Source organism: Prunus dulcis, chromosome 6, assembly GCF_902201215.1.
Source record: "Prunus dulcis chromosome 6, ALMONDv2, whole genome shotgun sequence".
Taxonomy (NCBI): domain Eukaryota; kingdom Viridiplantae; phylum Streptophyta; class Magnoliopsida; order Rosales; family Rosaceae; genus Prunus; species Prunus dulcis.
Window position 1 is genome coordinate 22,963,383 of NC_047655.1, and position 24,828 is coordinate 22,988,210.

The following is a 24,828-nucleotide window of genomic DNA, read 5'->3' on the forward strand; positions in this document are numbered from 1 at the left end:
TTTATCGACCTCCGTACGCATTGCCTCGTAACGTTCGGCATCGTACGATCGGCGCTTCTGCCTTACGGGCTTATAAGCGGGGGAAATGCTGAGTTTATGGCTGATGACGTCTGGGGCGATGCCGGGCATGTCCTCGTAAGACCATGCAAACACCTCCGAATGGTGCCACAAGAAACTAATGAATTGCGTTCGGAGGTCAGCAGTGAGTCTTGTGCCGATTCTAACTTGGCGATCGGGCTGTTCATCGCTCAAGGTTACCATCTCTATTTCCTCGGCGGGCTGTGTGTGTGGGGTCGGGGACTCATCTCTTAAGTCGTCAATCGGTCCCATGCCGTTCGGTAACCCCTGCACAGACATGGTCTCGTCGGGGAGTTTGAAAGAGGTTGCCTTGAGAGCCGTGGCATAGCAAGTCCGCGCACTTAACTGGTTTTCTCGGATTGCTCCCGTGCCGTTCGGGGTTGGGAATTTCATTAATAATATGTGGGGCGAGAGATGCGCCTTAACCCTCATAAGTGCCGTTCGGCCAACGATGACGTTGTACGCCGTCAGGCAGTCAACGATGAGGAATTGATCGTATGTCGTCGTTTTTCTTGGCGCTGTGCCAAATGTAATTGGCAGTTTAACGCTACCGATCGGTTGGACCAAGTCCCCAGAGAAACTTAACAGAGGTGTCAACTGCCGGTTGACTTGGCTATCATCTATTCCCATCTCTCTGAAAGCTTCGGCAAAGATTGTGCGGCGAGCACGTACTGCTTCATCGAACGGTTGCTCATTCCCTCAACGGTAGGGCCATCGCTGATAATGCTTATCATGTTTATCTGTCGAGTGGGGTTCGGCACCGGCGCCAGTGGCTGCCGGGCGATATACTGATCCAGTCTCCCTTCTCGGATCAACCGTTCCACGATCTTTCTCAGACTTATACAATCTTCCGTATTGTGGCTGTTGTGCTGATGGCATCGGCAGAATTCACCGGTCTCCCGGTTGTCTTGCCAATTGGGTCTTCGCTGATTCGATTTTGGTATTATTTCTTGTTTGTTCATCAAAACGGCCTCATAGGTGGTATTCAGTAGGGTAAAGACCTCGTTGCCGTGGTCAAGATTGGTAGGGGTCCTCAGTTGTCGTTGCGACCATACCGCCCTTTTCCCTTCTTCGGCTGATCTCTTCGATCGGCACGGTTGTCTTTCCTCTTATGGTCTGCCGAATACGAGTATACCCTCTCGTAGGATGGCGTCTTTGCCTGGTAAGCATTTGGCTCCGTATCCTCTCGGCGTGCCGAAACACTGAGTTTCGAGTTGAAGTATTCGGCCTTGGCGTGGACTGCTACCTACTTCATCAGTTCGTCATACGTGCGCCAGTTGCTGCTGTGTACTAGGTATCGGAAGTGCGAGGACCGAAGGCCACTCTTCAAGGCGTCGTAGGCTGCCCTATCATCTGTTTCCGGGCACCTTGAGTATTCGTGACTGAAGTGCGCCGCATACTCTCTCAACGGTTCATCCTCTCTCTGCCGGATTGTGTACAGATCATCGGCAGAGTAAAGACGGTCTGTTTGGATCATGAAGTGATTGAGGAAAATTTGTTTCAGCTCGTCGAAAGAATCTACCGTTTCTGGCTCCAATCGGTAGAACCAGTTCAGGGCCGCTTTCGGTAAGAGAAGACGGGAATAGTAGGCACTGCCCCTCATCGCTCAGGCCCTTGCATCCAATGGCGGACTGAAATGAATGAAGGTGGGTTAAGGGGTCTTCGGTTCCAGTATAGAACGGTATACGCAGTTGCTGGACTTCCCTGTCCTGCCGAGAACGCCGGATGCGTCTCGTGAATGGTCCGGGCCGAAGCTTTCCCCATTCCGGTTCTTTGGAACGGGCTTTGTCATTTTTCATTTTCTGGACTTTCTGAAAAAGAAGTCGGACAACGGGGTCTCGGCTTGATATTTCCTCGGAACCATAGTCTTCCGAGCGTCTTCGCAGGCTCACTGAATTATCCCCCGAGTATCGAGGTGTTTCCGAACGGTAGGTGGAGGTTTGCGTCCTGGAAGGGATGTACTCGGATGCCGACTCCTCTACGGAGTCCAGCCCTCTGACCCTCCGAATAGGCGACTTGCTTCCTAAGGCGTTCATCCGAGATTCCCTTAATCGAGCGTTAATCCTAATCGAAGACCTCTGTCTCTCTGCCTCCCGATCGTTAAGCCGGTGTCGGCAATCGGAGTAGACCTTCTTAGGGACATTTGGTTGATCCCGGGGTGTCGGCACCACCAATTTTTTGGAAGGCGCGGGCGTTGCCCTCCCTGCCTTTCCGTATTTCCTCTTCCCATGAGGGGTTTGCAAGCTCTCGAAAGAGTGAGTTGTCTGGATGTTCTGCGTGTGCTGCTGGTGCAGCAGCTGCTGGGTTTCGTCCACTTTGGACGAAAGGAGGTGGTTATGTTCCTGAAGCCTAGCCATGTCCTTCCGCAGGGACGCGATTTGGACTACTAGCTCGGCTTCGGCGATTGTTTGGGTTGAAGGGGCGTTTCCGAAGGGAGTGCATGAGGGTAGCGCTGGGCTAGCTCCAGTTTGCCTTCCGAACGGCACCCCTTCCTCTGAGAGGAAAGTGGGTACCGAGGTGGTTCCCATGTGTCTAGGGGATAGTGGGTTGATGGTTTTTGTTTCGATTCCCACAGACGGCGCCAAACTGTTGATGCGAAAAAGTGGTTTGACACGTGGTTCGCCCAACTTAGTGATATTATGTCTTCGGAAGGGAGTTAGTCTTCGGAAGATCAAGTTCCTGCAAAAGGGCACGTTCGGTAAGACCTTGGGATACCGGTGTGGTACCAACCGAAGGCTCTCCGATGCTTAAGTAAGTACGGATTTAGTAAATATCAGATTACAGATCGAGCGGTAGCGTACCGTTGGTTTTTTCTCTCTTCCCCATTCGGGGATAGGGGTCTCCTTATATAGGCCTTGGGAGGCGTGCACTGTGCTCATATTTCCGATGTGGGACTGTAGAAGCGGATTGTGAGCATGACACGTGTCCATGTGCAAAACAGCCAGAATGTACGTCTTCGGTAGGGAACATGCCGAAGGGTTTATTGTGATAAATATCGGTTCAGTCCACGTGTTTGGCAGTCATAGGTCGTTTATTTCCGGTATAAACACTCATATTAGATCAAGTATCCCGAGCCTCTGCATTTGGAGTCCACATTTTTACTCGTATTTAGCTTTATATCGGTCAATTATGGTTGGAAACATCTCTCCTCATATTTATTTGAGGATTCCAATGGATGAATAGATAATCCAACTCAAAATAAAATAGTCAAATACTTTTACTTAAAATTAATTAATTTTAAAAAATAAGCCATGAACCAAACAAAGGGAGCACAATATAAAATAATTATAAAAATAAAGAGAAGCTCAAATTCTTCTATCTTCCTCATCATGGGTCCCCAGAGAGAGAGAGAAAAAGGGGGAGGGGAGAGAGAGACTTGAGTTAACAGCACGACTAATGTTAGTTTCGGAAAATAAAAAATTAAATTTTATCATAACTGACATGTTATATTTTAAGTTATTGTATTGTTGTAATGGTCGAGATAAAGCTAAATGTGGGTAAATGTGTGAATTCTAAATACAGAAATTTGGAATCCTAAAATAAATAGTACTGTTAAACGAATCCTAAAATTAATTGAGTACAACCTATGATCTAAGTACACCCTAATATTTTAATTAAAATGTAAAATAACTAAGTACACCCTATAAAACTACCAAAAATACTTTTGATACATCCTAATTCTTGTAGCATTATTTTATAGTTGATTTTTAGCTTGATTTTTTTAATAGTGTTTATAAATCTTTGACTTTTCATATGGATTTATGTTTCTACTAAAACTGTTGACACTTTTTTTGCAATTTTAAGTTCTTGCAATCACCACATTTTTCGTTAAAAACACAATAGGACAAACAATCTCTTGATTATGGTTGAATATGGTTAGTAGGGTATACTTATTAAAATTATATTTGTTTTACAATACCATATATCTTTTTTTGTCATTTTATATTATATAAATCAGTAATTCAATATATACTTTTATAATATGGTGTACTCAGTTAATTTTAAAGTTCGTTTAACAACACTCTAAATAAAATAAAAAATACTGCATTTAATGCGCCACCAAATGTAAAGCCTGGGTGATAGGTTCTCAGAGTAAATGCGCACAATCTTGAGTCTCTCATGAAACTTATGTCTGCAAACTGGAGGCCCGAAGGCCCAAATAAAAACCCGAACTAAGCTGAAAAGAATCTGGGCCTCGTGCCCAGTGCGTTTTCTGGACCTGAGTTAAGTTTCTGTTCGGTTTTTATTTTGATTATTTAAGGGCTTTACCATTTTCTTATTTTGGGGTTTAATTATTTTAAAAGAAAAGTTTTTTTCTTTCCTCTTTTTTCCAAAATTTTATTTCTTTCTTGGTCAATGACAATAAGTATGCTGTAGTAGTCATGCATGACTCAGTTGGTCAAGTAAAATTTTGTGCCATCTATTTTCTTTATCTTATTTCAACAGTCATCTTTATAAAAATAAAATGATATTTAAAATTTTTTGATCGACATCCAATCCAACAAATAAAAAACATGTAATGCAGCATCTATATGTTCATAACAATCCAAGATTGCCAAAGCAAAATGCAAGAAACAATGATGAGAATAAATTAGCAAAGGCACAACTATAAAACAAAGAAGACAAAAGGTTCTTCCAAATGTTAAACCATAATCTATTTTCTCTCAACAGGGAATTCTAAGCCACCCAAATGATCAGATTCAGGAGAGAAATTTTTATAAAGCCTATAGAGAGAAAGTGTGCCCAAAAAAAAAACTCAAAATCCTGCAGTGTTGAAGTTTGCTTGATCGGATTCTTGATAATAAAAAATTGTTCCGCAAAACTGAATCTCCCAAGGAACCTGATAATAGAGATTTGAAAGACAATCAGAAAGATACATTAATGACCCTCCCTGTTTCCAAACAAGAAGTGCAAATTTAGTTCTTGACGAATAAAGCAACACGAAAACAAGCCGAAGGCCATGCATACCTTTCAGTTGCAGAGCCGTTAAAAGCTTTCCTCGCATGGCATCACCTTCCAAGGATTGAGCTGATTGGGAAACTGCCACAATTGGTTGAATGTCTCCATCACCTTCCTACTCTGTTATTTTGGTTATTAAAAAAAAAAAACAAAAACAAAAAAAAAAACAATGAAATAATAAGAAAAAAGGCTAGAAAAGAAATGCAAAATTGGAAGCTAAAATTTGGAGAAAGTTTGACAAAAACTCATCAGAAAATCCTCAAAATTATAAAAATTAATCTTTGATTGATACGAAGCAAAAGCAGAAGCTGTATAAAGAAAAAGTACACACTCTAATCTAATAGATGCTGATGCATAAGCTGATAAGGAAAAGATACAACAAGGCTGGGGAAGAGTACAAGTATAATAATGCACTGAAAATTGGGAATTGCTTGTACCTTATAATTACAATGAAATTAATTTTCCAGAAACATAGCTTCTTCAATCTGCACCCCCTGATCAACACCTGTCCCTCTACCCACTGATCAAAAACAACTTTGGTCAATGCTGCTTGTGGAAAGAAAAAATGATCCCTGAGTTCTATTTACATGTGGAGTTATAAATCATCCGAGTTCTATATGGTGTGTATGTGGATGTATTGAATGTAGAGAACACTTGAGTTTAGTTTAATTTGTTTTGGTTTTCATGTCTTTATTTGAAGTAATTGAATGATTAAACTAAAATGCGAATAGAAGATAATAACCTAATTAATGATAAGTGAGAACGAATTGCACAAATATTTTTTCTTAGCGGTTTACATGATTAAACAAGTCAAATGGGAGGTAAAATGAACACTAAATTAGATAGGGCTTCTCTAGTAGGCCCAGTCCCATATGTAATTTTGTTTAGTTATGTTCGGGCTTAGCCCCTAATTCACCAAAAGAAGATTATTATTATTTTTATTGTTTTTAAAATAAAAAAAAGTAAAGAGAAGAAAATAATTGATTTCAGAACCAAAGAAAATAAATAAGAAAAGAGAAAAACTTACAGCGGACATTTGGAATATGCAAAATCTTTGGCCATTCTGGGCCCCTGTCTTTATTGCATCTCTTTTCCAGAAGAGGACAATTATTAATCCATATGTACTGTAATTTCGCGAGACATTTCATAGCTTCAAGTGTAGGTAGATACATCAGATTCTTGCAGGACCATATAATTAGGTTCTCAAGAGATGCAAGATTTCTCAACCACTCTGGAAGAGCCTCCATGCCGTCGAAGGATTGTATTGACAAAGAAATTAGAGAAGTGAGGTGTTGAACTTGTTCAGGCAGAGACTTGAGCTTCGGCCAACCGTACAATTTTAATATTTCAAGTTGTGGAATAACCTGAAAAGCAGGAAATGAATCGAGCTCCTTCCAAAACCCACCAATTGACAATTCCTTTAAGCGGGTGAGGGATGCTGCAAACGCACTTGGGGGTACATCTTTTAATCCATCACAGTTACAGATATGCAACTGACGGAGTTGTGTGAGGCTGTCTAAACTTGGAATAGCTTCGAGATTCGAGCAATAGGTGATAGACAGGTGCTCAAGAGAGGTACAATGTTGTAACCCACTCGGTAGGCTTGATAATTCATCACAACAGAAAATCTCTAATTTACGGAGGGATGGAAGGCCATGTGTGATTGGAATGGATGTTATTTTGGAGCATCCCCATATTTGCATCATTTGAAGAGAGGTGTAGCATTCTAGCCCCTCAGGTAGAATACATAACTCAAGACACTTGAGAATAGGAAATTTGCAGAGAGATGCGACACCCTGTGTAACTGGGATGCACTCCAGACTTTGACAATCCATTATAATCAACTTCTTAAGGGAGAGCAGAGTGTGTAGCCCATCAGGCAAAGTCCTAAGATTAGGACACCATAAAATACTCAATGACTCGAGAGATGCACAACAACCAAATACATCCGCAGCAATACAAGTTAAATCTGGGCACCTCTGTATCTCCAAATATGAAAGATTTTTGTTGTTCTTTAACATGCCTTCCGGCAGAGAAGCAAGTTCCTTCGTCGTCGTTATTGTGAGATGAGTAAGAGTGGTGAGCTGAGTGCTTATATTAGCTATCGGCATGCCGCTACCCATGGAATGTATTGTTAACTTTTGGAGACATGGAAAATGAGTAGGAGCACTTTTCAATTGAATACAATTCCTCAGGAACAGCTCCTCAAGGCGAGGAAATATTGCAGCTTCCGTCCATTCAATTAGGTTCTCTGCATTATCAATACTTAATTTTTTCAAGGAAGAAAACAAATTTCCACTCATCATCCACGATGGAAATTGATCACTGCTAAAGTTGCAAATCTTCAAAATTCTCAATTCAGAGTGCGGTTTAAGGCCTTCTAGGACATCCCTGTCGTTGTTTATGGCGCTTGACCTGTATTTCCCCCATTCAAACTCTAGTTCGCGTATGTTTGTCTTCTCCGCTAACTTTGCTTTCTTTGCTTCTTCTTTATCTCTCACATGCTCCAGATCACAAATAGATATTTTGCCTTTCAAATGCTTTAAGCCACCTAACTCCTCTATTCCACGGCCTTTCTCCTTACCCACAATAAAATAAGATAATGATCGGAGATTACTCAACCGCCCCATGCCAACAGGATATCTCATACCATAATACCTATCAAAATAAATATGTCTCAAGTTGATTAAACTTTGCAGTTTCTTTGGAAACTCTTCAAGATCGAGATTGCGCATTCTTAATGTCTGTAGGTTATAAAGCTTGCCAACAGATTGGGGGAGCCTTTTGATCATTGTTTCTGAAATATCTAAATACCTCAAGTGTTTCAACTTTCCAATTGAATTTGGCAACTCATCAATATCAGCCTCCTGTAATTTTAAGACACGCAAACCTTTAAATCTCGATAAGATGTTACCAAGAACTTCACCTTCGAAAAACATTGAGCGCAGTACAATTCCTTTTGGAATTCCCTGTAGTTCTGAGGTTGAAGGTTGGGCCATATGTCGAACATCATTGGAGTCCTTGCTCTTTGATTTTGAAACAAGTTCTGCAAGATCATGCACAAGATCGTGCATTTTGCAATGGGTAATCACATTATAGTTATCCATTGAAATATCTTGAAAAAAGGACTTCTCCAATAGAATATTAAAATATTGATTTCCTACATCCTCCATCTCTAGATTACTTTGGCTAGAAGAAAGGTGAAGCAATCCCTGAGCCATCCAAAGTTGTACCAGGTCATCCTTTTCAATATTGAAATCTTTGACAAACATTGAGCAATATGCAAAGCATTGTTTCAAAGTTGGTTTTAATTCATCAAAACTCAACTTCAAAATCGACATGATTCTTTCATCTCCATCTGATAAATCCCATATGGTACTTTCTTGAATAACCCGCCATCCATCAATGTTTTCAAAACGCATCATATTTCCCAAAACCTATTGGCACACGAGTTTGAATTTCTATTAAATGATAATGTTTAAAAATTAACTACAATTACTAGGTCTGTGCAAAATCCAAATCAATATTTCAAAATTGACCAATCTACTCCAATTTTATTGGTTTCAATAATATTGGAATTGGATTGGATCCAAAAAAAATTTAAACTAATTGGACCAGTTTGGTTAGCAAATCTAGAGTTTGAAATCCAATTCAAACCGAACCGATCCAACCTTTTAAAAATATATGCAAATATTTTCCTTTTCCAGTGCTCGAACATAAACCACCTTTTACGTTCAACTTACACCAACACACCAACACAACTTTGTTGATATTATTTTGAAAAAATATATATTAACATTCTAGATTTCTAAGTTTTTGTGTTGATTTTTTTAAGGAATGGATGTAACTTGAACTCTAAATGTCAAACTTCGTATTGTAGTGTTGTTTTCTAAAATTTATTTATGACTATTTAGTACATACTTAATGGTATTTTCTATTGGATTGAATTCTATATGATCATCTTTGCGATTATCATATTTTCATACAAACCGATCATCCAATTCAATCCAATCCAATGTATATTGAATTGGATCCTGACATCCGAACACATTGGATCAGATTGTAAAATCTCAAATCCAATATAAAAATTGAATTGAATTAGATTGATAACAAATTCATTGGTTTCGAACCAATAACACTATGCAACAAGCATTTAATGACTATTTCTTTATAATAAAAAAATAAAGGCATTGTCAAACGTAGCAATCTACTCTCGTAAGAGGCTAGTAAGTCAAGCAATTAAGAGTATTTACTCTTACAATCGACATATTAAGTTCAAATCATCCCTCCTCCAATATCTCTAATAAAACAAACAATCCACTCTCAAGAAAATTAACAAATAAATGTATAGAATTACGGGAACAAAAGGAAAATATAATTGTATCTATAAAAGCAGTACTATCTTATACTATAATTCAGGAATAAAAAAACTCTTTCCCTACCAATAATGTGCAAAATACGATTTATACCCTTTTCATCTTTAGTAAGTTCGATAATAATTTAATAAGATAAACAAAATTAAGATAATTATAGTAAATGACAATACTTCTATCAGTCAGGGAAGGATTTTCTTTCTATCAGTTCGGGTGGTGGTGGTGGTAGGAGTGGAGGTGGAGGCGCAAGTGGTGGGTAGGCGTGGTGGAGGTGAAGTTGGTGGTGGTGGTGGTGGTGGTGAAGGTGGAGGTGAGGTAGTGATAGTGGTTGTGGAGGAGGTGGTAGTAGACGATGTCAATTTTAAAAATGAACGATGGTATTATGGGAATTGCCAGATAGTTTCTAGGCTCCGTGTAGTTATGTTAAATAAATTTTTGTTAATAGTTTTTCAGAAAGGTAGCCACATTAATTCGATCTCCTTCTAGCTTCTTCTTTCAACCACAGGCATTCATCTAATCGACAGTAGTACTAATATGTTTCTGTAAATTTGGATTACTGATGTATCTGCCAATATACTGATTTTTTTCTTTGAATAATCCTTGTTAATTATTATGTGGTATTTTGTTCATTTTACTTGTGAAATTAGTGGTATGTTTGAGCCTATTTTGTTGCATAAATTATAGTGGTATTTTGTTCTTTATATAATACTTCACAAATAATAAAGCAAACAAGATTACCGATGTCCAGTGGTTTAAAGATTTGTTAATGAAAAACAAATATAAGAATAAGAAGCAAGATAAAGCGAAAAATTCAGCAAACGGATAAACATACCTTTGCCAGTAATGGTAGGCCTGCACACTTTCTGGCGATGTCCCTTCCAATTCTCTCTTGATCTTTAGTCAAAGGAGCACTGTCATCCAGAAATGCTCTGTTCTTTAAAATGAGCCAACATTGATCGTCTGATAGTTTTCCCAAATTACACATAGGAAGTGTCTGCACGATTTTTGCAACCTTCTCACTACGGGTAGTGACAAGAATGCTGCTTCCTTGGGTATCTTTAACACTTGACAAACAACTCGTCAAATCATTCCATTTGTCAGGTTCTTCGTTCCAAACATCATCGAGTACAAGCAAATATCGTTTTCCTTTCAGATGTTTTTGAAGATTTTTGAGTGCTGCTTCCTTCTCTTGAGCCTTTTCTGGTTTAAAATGTACCAAGATCTTGTTTAAAATCGACTTGACTTCGAAAGGAATAGATACGCATATCCATATTTTTATAGTGAATTGTCTGCCTATCTCATCATGATTATATATAGATTTAGCCAAAGTTGTTTTTCCCAAGCCAGCAAATCCTACAATGGGCATAACCGAGAGAGAATTCTTTGGAGTATTGCTTGAGTCGATCAAGGTTGTTACTATATCTAACACAACCTTCTCCCTTCCAACGACGTACTTTTCATCTTGAGCAAAGCTGGAGACGGTTTCCCTGTCAACTCCTGCATCATGAGAGCTTCCACCTTGGAATGTTCTTTCAACTAGATCAATACTAGCTGCCTCATTCTTCAGATTGACTAAAGATGAGTTGATTTTCTTGATTTTATGTGCCATTTTGTGACGGAATGCAATGGGATTGTAGTGGAGTGAAAAGAAATTGAGTACCTTTTTCTTCATCTGGTCTTGCACTTCTACCTTACGCCGGAGAACTTCATATTCATATTCATCCAACACATCATCAGCATCATGAGCTATGTCTTCAAGGTCCTTCACCCACATTTTGACCGCCTCGGCCCGATCCCTTTTTTTCCCGGCATCTTGTAGCATGGCTTGAACCTTGGACAATGATTCACGCAGACTTGTGAGTTCTCCTTTGAATCCCCGCAGAAGATTGAATTCTTGTTGGGCAAGTGAAGCCACCTTCGTCAGTATCCCCTCAGCTCCAAAAGTAACAATTTCTGACATCTTAGTTATAATTTGTTCACGTACACAGCAAAAACAACAGGAACTGCTGTTACTCAAACGCAATGTGTGTCTCAAGGTCATGTTATGGATTTATATAGAGATGGGAGGAAAGGAACTTATATTAGACTTGCAAATCAAGCAATATTTGTTTCTATAATATTCTTTTTCAAAGCCTGGGCATTTAAGTTTCGAATCATATTATACCAACACATCGACCAAGGGGACACCTCAAAGAGATATACCTCAGTCTTTGTTTTCTTCATTATTAAATGATGCTCCTAATCAAAGCTAGCAAAAGCAAAGAAACTTAAAAAAGCATCTCTTTTTATTTTTTATTTTATTTTGTTATTTTAAATATAAACTATGTAAGATTGTCCTCTGTTTGTGATCTCAAAAAGAAAAAAAGGATCTTTTTTCTTCTAAGTTTAAGTATTGTTCTTGGTTCGAAGTCTGGGCATTTAAATTTCGAATCATATTATACCAACACATCAAGGAAGGGGAAACCTCAAAGATACCTGTCTTTTTGTTTTCTTCATTATATTTTTAAATCATTCCCCTAATCAAAAGCAAAAGCAAAAGCAAAAGCAAAGAATAAAAGGAACACTCTGTTTTGTTTTTGAAATAATCAAAATCAACATTGAGCTTCCAAGCTTGGGTCTAACTATTTAGATTCTCCTCACTTTGTGGACAATGAGAGGGATTTTTTTGGTGAAGGGGTTCAATCCAACTATTCAATCATTAAAAAGTTCAAGTTCAATATTTTCTCTTTCTTATTGGATAGTGGGACGATTGAACCCCTCTCGCAACCCCCTCACCCACCACAACCCCTATAGCATTTCCACGTGATCTCAGGTTCCATTGTGATGAATTTGATCGCAAGTTTGCTAGGCCTGGGCCTTTTTGTGCCTACTTTGTTCCTTCTTTGGTCTTAGGCCGAAGGTAAAATTTCATGAAGGAAACTCTCTTCAAAAATATGAATCATGTCTAAGAGGGCCTGAATGAGTATGATCTGATTTTTTTTTCCCTTGGCAGCCATGGAAGCGACCCCATGGAGAAGAAGAAGCTTCGTGGGCCAGCCGGGGTTCTGTTTTTTATTTTAAAAAACTGCTTGGCAAAACGACGATGTTTTGGTCAAGGCAATTTTTTTTTTAAAACGACGTTTTAAAAATAAATAAATAAATAAAAAGGGAGCTGAACCCTCTAAACAGCAGAGACCCCAAAATTCACCTCCAAAATCCCAATTTTCATATTTCTCCTCAACAACAACCCTAACCCTAATCTCCCTAAGACCTCCACCACTGCCAAGGGTGCTAGTTGCCATTCACTACCAGCCGTACCCCCTACCTTCACTATTTTTGTGAAAGTTTACAATTCAATTCAAGTAACTTTTGTAACTTGTAATATTGTTTTTGGAATTAATTATGAGTGAAAGTACTATTGTATCATTTTCAATATTTTTTTCATCTTAAAAAAATATTGGGTAGTTTACACTATGACCCCATGAGTGGCAATTCCTGCATCCGCCACTGATGATGTTGGTTGTGGAAGTAATGGTTATGGTGTTGTTGGTGGTGGTGGTTCACTTCACTCCCTAGGTGTGGATTCCGACTAAGTAAATTTAGGTTTTAGTCACAAAAAAATTTTCACTTTTGGAAAAAGCCAAAGTTTTTTCAAAATAAACAGAAAAACCTCTCAACTTTCAAATCAAAGACATGCAAATGTAAAGAATTCCTTAGGAAATCCAAAAATAAATAAGGCCAATTTTGTCCATTTTGGCTTCTTTTAAAAAATTTCTCTCTCTTTTGGCCTTTTTCAAAATCTCCCAAGAAATCTGGGCCTAGTGCCCAATATGTTTTCTAGACCTGATTTAAGTTTATGTTTGGTTATTATTTTGATTATTTAAGTGCTTTATCATTTTCTTAATTTGGGGGTTTAATTTTTTTAAAGAAAAGTTTTTTTTCTTTCCTCTTTTTTCCAAAATTTTCTTTCTTTCTCCGTCAATGACAATAAGTGTGTTGTAGTCATGCATGCCTCAGTTGGTCAAGTAAAATTTTGTACCATCTATTTTTTTATCTTATTTCAACAGTCATCTTTATAAAAATAAAATGACATATAAAATTATTTGATGGATATCCAATCCAACAAATAGAAAACATGTAATGCAACATCAACATGTTCATAAGAATCCAAGATTGCCAAAGCAAAATGCAAGAAACAATGGTGATAATGGCAAAGGCACAACTAAAAAACAAAGAAGACAAAAGGTTCTTCCAAATGTTAAACCATAATTTCTTTTCTCTCAACAGGGAACTCTAAGCCGCCCAAATGATCAGATTCAGGAGAGAAACTTTTACAAAGCCTAGGGAGAGAAAGTGTGCCCAAAAAAAAAACTCAAAATCCTGCAGTGTTCCATGAAACTGAATCTCCCAAAGAACCTGTTAATACAGATTTGAAAGACAATCAGAAAGATACATTAATGACCCTGTGTTCCAAACAAGAAGTGCAAATTTAGTGCTATCTTGACGAACAAAGCAACACTAAAACAAGCCAAAGGCTATGCATACCTTTCAGCTGTAGAGGCGTTAAAAGCTTTCCTCGCATGGCATCACCTTCCTACAGAAGTCTTGGAAAGAAAAAGTGCACACTCTAATAGATGCCGCTGCATAAGCTGATAAGGAAAAGATACAACGAAATTAATTTTCCAGAATTGGGAATTGCTTGTACCATATAATTACAATGAAATTAATTTTCCAGAAACATAGCTTCTTCAATCTGCACCCCATGATCAACACCTGTCTCTCAACCAACTGATCAAAACCAACTTTGGTCAATGCTGCTTGTGGAAAGAAAAAATGGTAGGCATTGGCAAACAGAGTTAATATTCTTTGTAGAGATGGGTTTTGAAAGAAAAATGGTACCTTTAGAAGAGTGAATGTACTTGAGGTCAATAATTTTCACAACAACAATGCACACTACTTTCAACCATTTCGCATTTCAGGACACACTTTTGAAGATTATTGAATTTGAGTTTTGGTTCCATCCAGGTCCACAAATCTCGAATATGTCAAGAGTATCTCATAAAGTCAACTGCAGAGATTTAAACGGAAATCTGTGAGGAACTTACGCACATCATTTGGTACCTTGAAACCTTGAATTTACGCACATCATGTGTGTGTATATGGATGTGTTGAATGTAGAGAACACTTGAAAACTCAGAGTTTAATTTGTTTTGGTTTTCAACTTCCAAGTGATTATAAATCATATCTTTGTTTGAAGTAATTGACTGATTAAACTAAAATGCGAATAGAAGATAACAACCTAATTAATGATAAGTGAGAAACGTATCACATTTTTTCTTAGCGGTTTACATGATTAAACAAGTCAAACGGAAGGTAAACAAAAAATTCTAAAATGTACTAAACGAAAAACAATCAAGTTAAAATGAACAATAAGATAGATAGGGCTTCACTAGTAGGCCAGTCCCATAGGTAATTTTGTTTAAGTAAATTTAGGTTTTAGCCACAAAAAAAACTTTCACTTTTGGAAAAAACCAAAGCTTTTTTAAAAAAGATAGGAAAATCTCTCAACTTTCAAACCAAAGACATGCAAATGTAAATGATTCTTTAGGAAATCCAAAAATAAATAAAGGCAATTTTGTCCATTTTGGCTTTTTTTAAAAAATTTCTCTCATCTTTGGCTTTTTCCAAAGTCTCTCTAAATCCGAACCCCCAATTCACCAAAAGAAGATTTTATAAAATATAAAAAAAGTAAAAGAAGAAAATAATTGATTTCAGAACCAAAGAAAACAAATAAGAAAATAGAAAAACTTACTGTCAGTAGGAATATGCAAAATTTTGGGCCATTCTGGGCCACTGTCTTTATTGCATCTCTCTTTCAGAAGAGAACAATGGTAAATCTGTATGTAGTGCAATTTGGTGAGACGTTTCATGGCTTCAAGTGGAGGTAGATACATCAGATTCTTGCACTTCTGTATTATTAGGAACTCAAGAGATGCAAGATTTCCCAACCACTCTGGAAGAGCCTCCATGCCGTCAAAGGAGTTTATTATTAAATGTGTTAGAGAAGTGAAGCGTTGAACTTGTTCAGGTAAACAGTTGAGCTTCGGCCAACCCAACAAGCTTAATATTTCAAGTTGTGGAATAACCTGAAAAGCAGGGAAGGAATCGAACTCCTTCCAGAACCCACCAATTTCCAATTCCTTTAAGCGGGTAAGGGATGCTGCAAACGCATTGAGGGGTACAATTTTTAATCCATCACAATTAAGTATCCTCAACTTACGAAGTTGTGTGAGGCTGTCTAAACTTGGAATAGCTTCGAGATTCCTGCAATTCCTTATTAACAAGTGCTCAAGAGAGGTACAATGTTGTAACCCACTTGGTAGGCTTGATAATTCATCACAATTTGAAATCTCTAATTCGCGGAGAGATGGGAGGCCGTGTGTGATTAGAATAGCTTTGAGATTCCTGCAATGCCTTATTAACAAGTGCTCAAGAGAGGTACAACGTTGTAACTCACTCGGTAGGCTTGATAATACATCACAATCTCAAATCTTTAATTGGGGGAGAGATGGGAGGCCGTTTGTGATTGGAATAGCTTCGAGATTCCAGCAATTGCTTATTGACAAGTGCTCAAGAGAGGTACAATGTTGTAACCCACTCGATAGGCTTGATAATTCAGCACAATTTGAAATCTGTAATTTGCTGAGGGACGTGATACCCTCAGGTGTAATTGGGATGCACTCCAGACGGGGGCACTCAACACCATCTCCTCAAGGCAAAGAAACACAACTATTCTTTCTGTTGGCCTTGTCATTGCTTCCGTCCATCCAATTAGCTTCGTTGCATTTTTAACAGTTAATCTTTTCAATGAAGAAAACAAATCTCTATGGAAATGTATCACCACTAAAGTTGCGAATCTCTAAAATTTCCAATGCAGAGTGCGGTTTAAGGCCTTCTAGTACATCGCTGTCATTATTGATGACCCTTGACCAATCTTCGTTTGCTGACCATGTTAACTTTAGTCTGCGTATGTTTGTCTTCTCCGCTAACTTTGCCTCCTTTGCTTCTTCTCCATCTCTCACATGCTTCAGATCATGAATACATAACTTTGCCTCTTTGGAGCTCCTTTATTCCACGACCTGTCTCCTTACCCACAATGAAAAAAGATAATGATCACAGATTATTCACCCGCCCCATGCCAACTGGACATATTGTACCTCCATAAGTTCTATCAAAATAAATGTCTCAAGTTGGTCAAATTTTGCAGTTCCTTTGGAAACTCTAGAAGATAGAGATTGCACATTCTTAACGTCTGTAGGTTATAAAGCTTGCCAATAGATTGGGGGAGCTTTTTGATATTTGTTCCTGAAATATCTAGATACCTCAAGTGTTTCAACTTTCCCATTGAATTTGGCAACTCATCAATAAAATCCCCCTTTAATTTTAAAACACGCAAACCTTTAAATTTTGGTAAGATGTTACCAAAAACTTCACCAACAAACATTGAGCGCACTTTATGAACAATTCCTTTTGGAACTCCTTGTACTTCTATGGTTGAAATCTGTGCCACATGTCGAATGCCATTGGAGTCCTTGGTCTTTGATTTTGATACATCTTCTGCAAGATCATGCACAAGATCGTGCATCTTGCAGTGGGTAATCACATTATTGTCAACATCTTGAAAAAAAGAGTTCTCCAACAGAATATTGAAATATTGATTTCCTACATCCTCCATCTCTAGATCACTATTTTTGGGAGAAGGGTGAAGCAATCCTTGAGCCATCCAAAGTTGGATCAAGTCATCCTTTTCAATTTCAAAATCTTTGATGAAAATTGAACAATAGGCAAAGCATTGCTTCAAAAATGATTATTTCAGTTCATCAAAACTCAACTTCAAACTTGACAAGATTCTTTTTTCTCCCTCAGGTAAATCCCATATTTTACTTTCTTGAATGGCCTGCCATCTATCAATCTCTTTGGAGCGCATCATACTTCCCAAAACCTGTTGGTATTTGAGTTTAAATCACAATTAAATAATATAATAGCATAAAATAACAATATGAGAATATACAATCCGCATTAATTTTAATCAAACATGACTAGTTCAATGAAAAAATAAACAAATGAAGAGCACATATATACCATCATCACTTTTATTTTTAAGTACATCTGAATTAATCAAATATAAGATTCATATTTATTCAACATATATACCTTTGCCATTAAGGGTAGACCTGCACACTTTTTGGCTATGTACCTTCCAATTCTCTCTTGATCTTCACTTAAAGGACCACTCCTATCTGAAACCGCTTTATTCTTCAATATGAGCCAACATTCATAATCTGATAGTTTTCTCAAATCATGCACAGGAAGCGTCTGGATTATTGATGCAACATGGGCACTGCGAGTAGTGACAAGGATGTTGCTTCCTTGAGTATCTTTAATATTTAACAAACAACTGATCAACTCATCCCATTTTTGTGCATCCTCGTTCCATACATCATCAAGAATGAGAAGATATCGTTTCCCTTTCAAAATTTCTTGGAGGTTTTCGCATATTGCTGCCTTACCTTTTATCCCAGCCTTTGTTGGTTCAACATACTCCAACATCCCGCTTAAAATCGTCTTCACGTCAAAAGGGGTAGATACACATACCCATATTTTTGTGTTGAAGTGGCTGCCTATCTCATTTTCATGATATATTGCTTTAGCCAAAGTGGTCTTTCCTAAGCCTGCCATTCCCACAATAGCCATAACACAAGGACGAGTCTCTCTTTTATTGCTCGAGTTGATTAAGTCTGTAACTATATCTGACACAAGCTCCTCCCTTCCGACCATGTACTTTTCATCCTGATCAAATCCGGAGATGGTTTCCCTGTCAAGTACCACTCCTACCTGACGAGAGGTTGCATCCGGCCTAGCAACTAGACCAACACTAGCTGCCTTGTTATTCAAACTCTCCAAAGATGCATTGATGTTCTTAATTTTGTGGGCAATTTTGAGACGAAACGCAACAGGATTGTGGAGTGATAAGAAGTTGAGTACCTTTTTCTTCATTTGGTTTTGGATTTCTACCTTACGCCGGAGAAGCTCGTATTCGTAGTCATCCAGCACATCATCAGCATCATGGGCTATGTCTTCAAGCTTCTTCACCCACATTTCCATGGCCTGACCTTGTGATTTTTCGGCATCTTGTAAGATAGCCTCAGTGAAGGACAATAAATCACGCAGTGTTTTTACCTCTCCTTGGAATCCCCATAAAAGATTTATTTCCCGAGAAGCAAGTGAAGCCACTTTCTTCAGTATTTCCTGGGCACCAAAAGTAAGAAAATCCGCCATCTTTCTTTCACCAATAGTACTACTAGTAATCAGTTGGAATACCAATAACAAGATTGAAGGCACAATGTATTGCTTCCCAGTCCTGAATGAGGGTTACTGTGAATCTATATATTTAACTTTGATATCTGGTCAGTAAATTATAAACAATGTAATATACAAATGCAGTGCAAGTTTGAAACTTTGAAATAAATAGAGATAGATTCTCTTCCATGGGTTACATCAAAACCAACTTGTAATATTTGTCTTTACTTTACATATGGAATCACATGGTCACAATGAGCAATACTACTTTCTATATCTCCCCTTCTCAAAGCGCACCAAACCTTCTCCATTCATATTAAACAAAGCATCGAGGAAGGTGCCCTCACTGCCCTGTAATGTAAATCTCAGATTCAAATTGTGAATATGATATAGGAAACATTTGGCTCCTATCCAGCCGGCAGAAGCAATTAAATTCATTTTAATTAGAAAATCGATACCTCGAAATATCTGAAAAATATAGTTTTATAAGGGACATGGTCTTGTATGTCTCTGGTTCCAGCAGTTATGCAAATGCCTAGGATGCTTAATTTGGGCAAATGTCGCTTCTTCCATAAAATAAAAATATATGAATGGCATGAATCGAAAAATAACACAATACTAACAGAACAGTCTAAGCTTGCGTTTTGCTTTAATTTAATCACAGAATCTCAGATCTTTCAATAGTTCTTCACATCCATGAAACTTCATGAGCCAGTTGAATCAGGAACAGAAGCATATTCATGTATACTACGATACAATGTGAATGGTATGTGTATATTTTCCTAGGCTCTCATGGCCTCCTTTCAAGTGACCACAGACTACGCAGAATTCACAATCCACATGAGAAAGGTAAAGACTATACATAATTTACATCTCCACAACATGCTTTTAGAATATCTTTGATATCTGGATCATCCCCGGCTTCTTTATCCTACACCAATCCAAACGCAAAAACATTAGCCACAAATCACTAGCAAAAGAGCTCATCTTATATCTACTTGTACATTTGGACTCATTGGTATGCTTTGAAAACTATATATGTGCGTACTTCCCTCTACTATGTTCTCTGAATCAAAATGAATTGTCTTGTCTTATCAGCAAATATTGCCAGATTCTCTGGTGATTTAAAATTTCAATCAATTGGAACTTTGGAACTTGTTAGCAACAGTGTTGAATAAGTTACTGCCTTAACTCGAAAGAGAAAATCCTTCGAAGGCTCTACTTGTACATATTGAGTCATTATATGCTTTAAGAATTATTTATGTACTTCCAGATTTTATGTTCTCCTAATTAAAATGGATAGTCTTGGGATTATCTGGCGGTCTGAAGTTTCAATCTGAACTGGTTACAACTGCATGATTAATCAACAAGTTTATCAAGTCCCAAGCAAAAAGACGGATAGAAGATTTGCCTTGTGGATGTACAGGATGTTACTTTTACCAGGACCCGCAACTAGAATTCCACCTTGCTGCCTGCCAAACAAACAATGCCACACATGTAAAGCTTGTGCTAATTACTTGCTAGGAACAAAAATTTAATAGAAGGTTACAACTTGTAAATATTCTCATGATTAGACTTATATAATACTTGTGGTAAGATGGATATACGGACATACCAGCCGCCTCTGGCCACGGTGTCCTGTTCAAAAGAAAGTTTCCAGTCTTGCCGGTAACCCTCCATGTACAACTCTATTATCTTAAGACCTGCCTAGAATGTGGCAGAAGAAACTTAGATAAGAAGTCCTACTTTCTGTAGGAAAATCTTAGAAACTTCAGAAGCACCCCTTCTAGCTATAAGCACCTAGTACGTCTATGCATTGTCACATTATAAAAAAACATACAATGTTGCTTACGTACTTTGGGAGTAAATGTGGTTAAGACCCCAGAAACAAATCTCAATGCCTCGTATGATGAGTGACTCGGATCTGCATAAACTTCTGGAATGAAAAAAAAAGAAAAAGGAAGTTCTGTGACTGGGATGCCTTTAGAGGGAGAAAAAAATTATAACAGAATTAGTAAAAGCCCTTCTGAAACTTACCTCCTTTGAACTTTGTTTGCCCAGCGAATGCTTTTCCCTACAACAAGTTACAGCATATGGTTATAACAAAGGTTTATAGCATTTGCACCAAAGAGTAAATCAGAACAAGAAATAGATAATGAAGCCTTGGCTAGTGAGCTTTGGCAAGGTTCAATTCACAATCTAGTACAAACTACAAAGTGTTAATGATAAGAAGTGCTCTTCCATATTTTTGCCATGTCACATCCCTGAATTTACAGGGAAATAGCCGAAATTACCACCTCTACCTACCTATTTAAAGATTAATTAAGCTAACACGCTTATCTATTTTGGTTAATTGTATATGATTTCTAAGAGCAAACCTGATCAATGCTACCAGGTCCAATCAAAACAAGTGCCACACCAGATGCATCCATTATATCCTGTCAACATATGAAATGTGTTTAAGGCAAGCAAGCTAGAGAGGCAGTACCCTTGTGTTGTTTTAAAGCAATTAGGCATCCCCTATTTCTGCAATTGACAAGAATCCCATCCAATGATTACCATATAGCAAAACTTATTCTTTGCAATGCATATAAATTTGCATCATTAAAATATAAACTAAACAAGTTGATGACAAGCATGTATCAAAGTCTATCCAGTGATAAATTATTAACGGGTAATTACCTTCTTTGATGCAAGATAGTCAGCCCGTTTGCGGCAAAATACGCATCTGAAAATTAAACAAAAAATTAATTTTAACCTATTTAGCTTAACAATTACTAATAATAATAAAACTTAGCAGAAAATGAAATTACTAAGCAAAACTTTATTGCAGATTATACTAGTTCAATTATTAATACTAGAATATTACCCGAAATGGCGGGCAAATGCGATGACAGCTGTCCTATCTTTCCACAAATCCGAAATCGGAATTCCATTTCCATTCAAATCAAACACCTTCACCGTCTCCAATAAACTCGCTGCATCTTCACCGTTCAAAGAAGACTCGGTCCCTGTTCACATCCACGCACGATTACAACAAAATAGATCAAATATGTAATTGTTTTCTTTTCCATCAGTTTCTCGGAAACCAAACAGGCTATTAGAAAACGAAAACTTGCCTGGAGAGCCAGAGACTGCAGAGGCTACGACGTGGCTTTGCCGCGGTGAGAATTTGATCAGTCTCTTGCAGCTATTGAGATTGGGAAGAAGGCTGCCGATATTCAGATTCGAAATTACAGGTGTCGAGGCGCAATTGGTGTTCCTCTTTGGAGGGAGTGAGGTGGAGTAGAGCGTTGCAGAGAGAGTAACCGCCATGGTTTCTCAGAGGAAAGAAGCAGCCGAGTAAGTGGCGACTTTACGACCGTTGGCGTATTTCATTATTTTACGGGAAACGAGGCTACACGTGGCAACTCGTGATCTGTCCCTTGAACAAAACATTACGAACGACAAGTCGTTTTCGGTATGATAAAAAAAAAAAAAAAAACAACGACGTTAGGGTTGCGCGGCATAAAACCAAACGCTTCTAACTTCCATTTAACTTTCTCCGTCTCTCTCCCATCTCTCTGCAAACTTCGGCATTTCAATGGCGGCCTTAACCCGCCTATCAAAGCCCTCGTTCACATCACTTTCCTCCGTCTCACGCATAAGCCGGTGGTTGTACTCGGGCATAGCACCGGAGCCCAGCTCTCATGGCGCTTCGCCATATAGCCCACGATTGGGGCCCAAGCCCAATCTCTCGGTCAAGGACCCCAAGGATCGAAACGTACAGTGGGTCTTCTTGGGCTCACCGGGCGTGGGCAAAGGCACGTACGCCAGCCGCCTGTCTAATCTCCTCGGCGTTCCTCACATCGCCACTGGAGATCTCGTCCGCGAAGAGCTCGCAGCCTCTGGGTCTCTCTCTAAAGAGGTTTTGATTCTTTTGATTGCTCATTTCTTCTTCTTTTTTCTTTCTCAGATCTGCATTTTTTTTGGGTTTTTGATCTTTTTTTTGTGTTCTTTGTGTGCGTGTTGCAGTTATCGGAGATTGTGAACCAGGGGAAGTTGGTTTCTGATGAGATTATAATAAGCTTGTTGTCGAAGAGATTGGAGGCTGGGGGAGCTAAAGGGGAACTGGGTTTTATTCTTGATGGGTTTCCTCGAACCATAAGACAAGCGGTAAGTGTCTTAGCTGTTATACACTTGTATTGTAGAGTAAGATTTGAACTGTATAATGTGATTCAAAGTAAGATGAAGCTCGTAAATTGATAATTCTAGGTGGGTTTGATGTGATCTGATTTAAACTATTTGTATTGATCAAATGAGTAATGGATTACTGAATTGGTGAAATGTGCTCAAGGATTGATTGTCTGTATGTGTGTTAGGAAATATTGGAAGGCGTGACAGAGATTGACCTGGTGCTCAATCTGAAGCTCCGGGAAGATGTGTTGGTTGAGAAATGCCTTGGGAGGAGAATGTGTAGTCAGTGTGGGGGAAATTTTAATGTGGCCTCCATTAATGTTAAGGACTCGAATGGGAGTCCTGCAATTTGCATGGCTCCGCTTCTTCCACCTCCACATTGTATGTCAAAGCTTGTTACTCGAGCCGATGATACTGAAGAAGTAGTTAAACATCGGATTCATGTATACAATGAGAAGGTATTTCTTTATTCTCATATTATGATTGACCATGGAAACAGTTGAATGTGCCTTCCATTATTTTCTAGTGCTGGTTGCCCCCTTCCAACTATTAGGTTCCTTTGAGGGAAGAAAGATAAAATATTTTAATTTCCATGTTGTATTCAATTGTCTTCTGAATGGTTTACATTCCTAATGGATAATGCAGAGTCGGCCTGTAGAAGAATTCTACCGTAGTCGGGGAAAACTGTTGGAGTTTGATTTGCCAGGAGGGATCCCAGAGTCTTGGCCAAAGTTGCTTGAAGTTCTTAATCTTGATGAATACAAGGAGAAGCAGTCTGCTGCAGCATGATTTGTTGCATTGCTCCTTTAAAGGTGAATATGTGATTCTCTAGACGCGTAAGGTGCGAGCTAGGGTCTATGGACACTTTCAATTTTTTGGTCTGTTGTTTTCTCGTGGAGAGAATTCAGTTATATTGCATTTGAAGAGAGTCGTTCCACTAGTATTGTTTGGTTTAGGGATGATTTATTTACTAACAATTTTGTGGCAGCAATAAGCTTCAGGAGAAGAGGCTAGATAATGATACTGTATTGTATTGTTGTAACTTATGATTGATTAATATAGCAAATTGCGTCTTGTGGGGCACAATAAATGAGGGAATTTTTTTATGGCCCTCAACTTAAACTTGTTCCTATTATTTCTTTTCATTTTTGCCCCCTGCGACTTTATAAATTTATTTCAGATAAGTTTGGTATAAGATGAGGCAATCATGCTAAGATATGTTATGATTTATGAATATGATACAGGTCCATTATGGCAGGGTCTTTGGTTGTTATATAGTTTTGTTCTTCTACCTATTCTTTTCCAGATTCCTCGTGCAGCTGGCCGAGTTGATTGGCTCAAGTACTGCCAATCAGCAAGTTATCAGCTGCAGATATTGAATTTCAGCACAATACCAGCTCTTGACTGCAGAAGTTTGAGCGGTGCAAGATAGAATGTGCTGTACATTTTACCAAAGTAGTTCCTTTTAAACTTGATGGGCAATTAGGTTATAGTAATTTTGTTGTAAATCAATGTGGTTTCATGATTGTGCTTGCGTTCCCCTGTGTGTTTTGAACTGTACAGTCGTTTGGTGATACTTTGTCGCTTTCACCGACAGCAGAAACCTTGAAAGAAAGAAAGAAGAAGAAAAATTGTAGAGAAGATTCATGTTTAATTGTTGGTGTACCTTTACCCTTTATGGTTTTCTGGTTATGGCTGGCTGCATGTTGATAGCTACGCTGCGTGCACTTCCTAGTGCTTGAACACCGCGAATCTGTCCATGACAAAGATTGTATATGCCCTTGGAGTCGCATCAGTAAATTTTTCATGAAATTACGAAATTGTATGATCTTTCTAACTTTAAAATATATATTTTTCCCTCATTCGAAATGTTCTCCAGCCCCCTCCCTCCCCTTATCCAGTT

The 24,828-nt window shown here is 38.3% G+C and overlaps 4 protein-coding genes and 1 long non-coding RNA gene across 6 annotated transcripts; 1 reads left to right on the plus strand and 4 right to left on the minus strand.

Annotated features, from left to right (window-relative positions):
* Positions 1–4,651: 4,651 nt before the first annotated feature.
* LOC117633044 lies at positions 4,652–5,676 on the minus strand. The gene is made up of 3 exons (XR_004586568.1): positions 5,475–5,676; positions 5,047–5,157; positions 4,652–4,918 (listed from the first exon to the last, which is right to left on the minus strand). It is a non-coding gene; the product is annotated as an uncharacterized LOC117633044 (long non-coding RNA).
* A 245-nt stretch (positions 5,677–5,921) lies between these two features.
* LOC117630488 (putative disease resistance protein RGA4) lies at positions 5,922–11,415 on the minus strand. The gene is made up of 3 exons (XM_034363196.1): positions 10,243–11,415; positions 6,065–8,474; positions 5,922–5,944 (listed from the first exon to the last, which is right to left on the minus strand). Exons 1-3 carry the CDS (start codon positions 11,368–11,370, stop codon positions 5,922–5,924), a joined length of 3,561 nt encoding a protein of 1,186 aa, XP_034219087.1. The 5' UTR covers positions 11,371–11,415.
* Positions 11,416–17,526: 6,111 nt separating this feature from the next.
* Positions 17,527–18,694, minus strand: LOC117630832 (putative disease resistance protein RGA3). The gene has a single exon (XM_034363637.1). The coding sequence runs from the start codon at positions 18,552–18,554 to the stop codon at positions 17,568–17,570; it is 987 nt and encodes a 328-aa protein (XP_034219528.1). The 5' UTR covers positions 18,555–18,694; the 3' UTR covers positions 17,527–17,567.
* A 674-nt stretch (positions 18,695–19,368) lies between these two features.
* Positions 19,369–22,112, minus strand: LOC117630834 (thioredoxin-like protein AAED1, chloroplastic). 2 transcript variants are annotated; one of them, XM_034363639.1, is made up of 9 exons: positions 21,869–22,111; positions 21,619–21,760; positions 21,432–21,477; positions 21,128–21,187; positions 20,787–20,823; positions 20,606–20,685; positions 20,365–20,456; positions 20,161–20,221; positions 19,369–19,680 (listed from the first exon to the last, which is right to left on the minus strand). In XM_034363639.1, the coding sequence occupies exons 1-9, from the start codon at positions 22,062–22,064 to the stop codon at positions 19,606–19,608; spliced, it is 789 nt and encodes a 262-aa protein (XP_034219530.1). In that variant the 5' UTR covers positions 22,065–22,111; the 3' UTR covers positions 19,369–19,605. The 2 variants fall into 2 exon arrangements, with proteins under 2 accessions (XP_034219530.1, XP_034219531.1); XM_034363640.1 differs by lacking the exon at positions 21,128–21,187 and having other exon boundaries at positions 21,869–22,112.
* A 155-nt stretch (positions 22,113–22,267) lies between these two features.
* Positions 22,268–24,060, plus strand: LOC117630833 (adenylate kinase 1, chloroplastic). The gene is made up of 4 exons (XM_034363638.1): positions 22,268–22,656; positions 22,764–22,904; positions 23,111–23,383; positions 23,571–24,060. Exons 1-4 carry the CDS (start codon positions 22,333–22,335, stop codon positions 23,712–23,714), a joined length of 882 nt encoding a protein of 293 aa, XP_034219529.1. The 5' UTR covers positions 22,268–22,332; the 3' UTR covers positions 23,715–24,060.
* Positions 24,061–24,828: the final 768 nt, after the last annotated feature.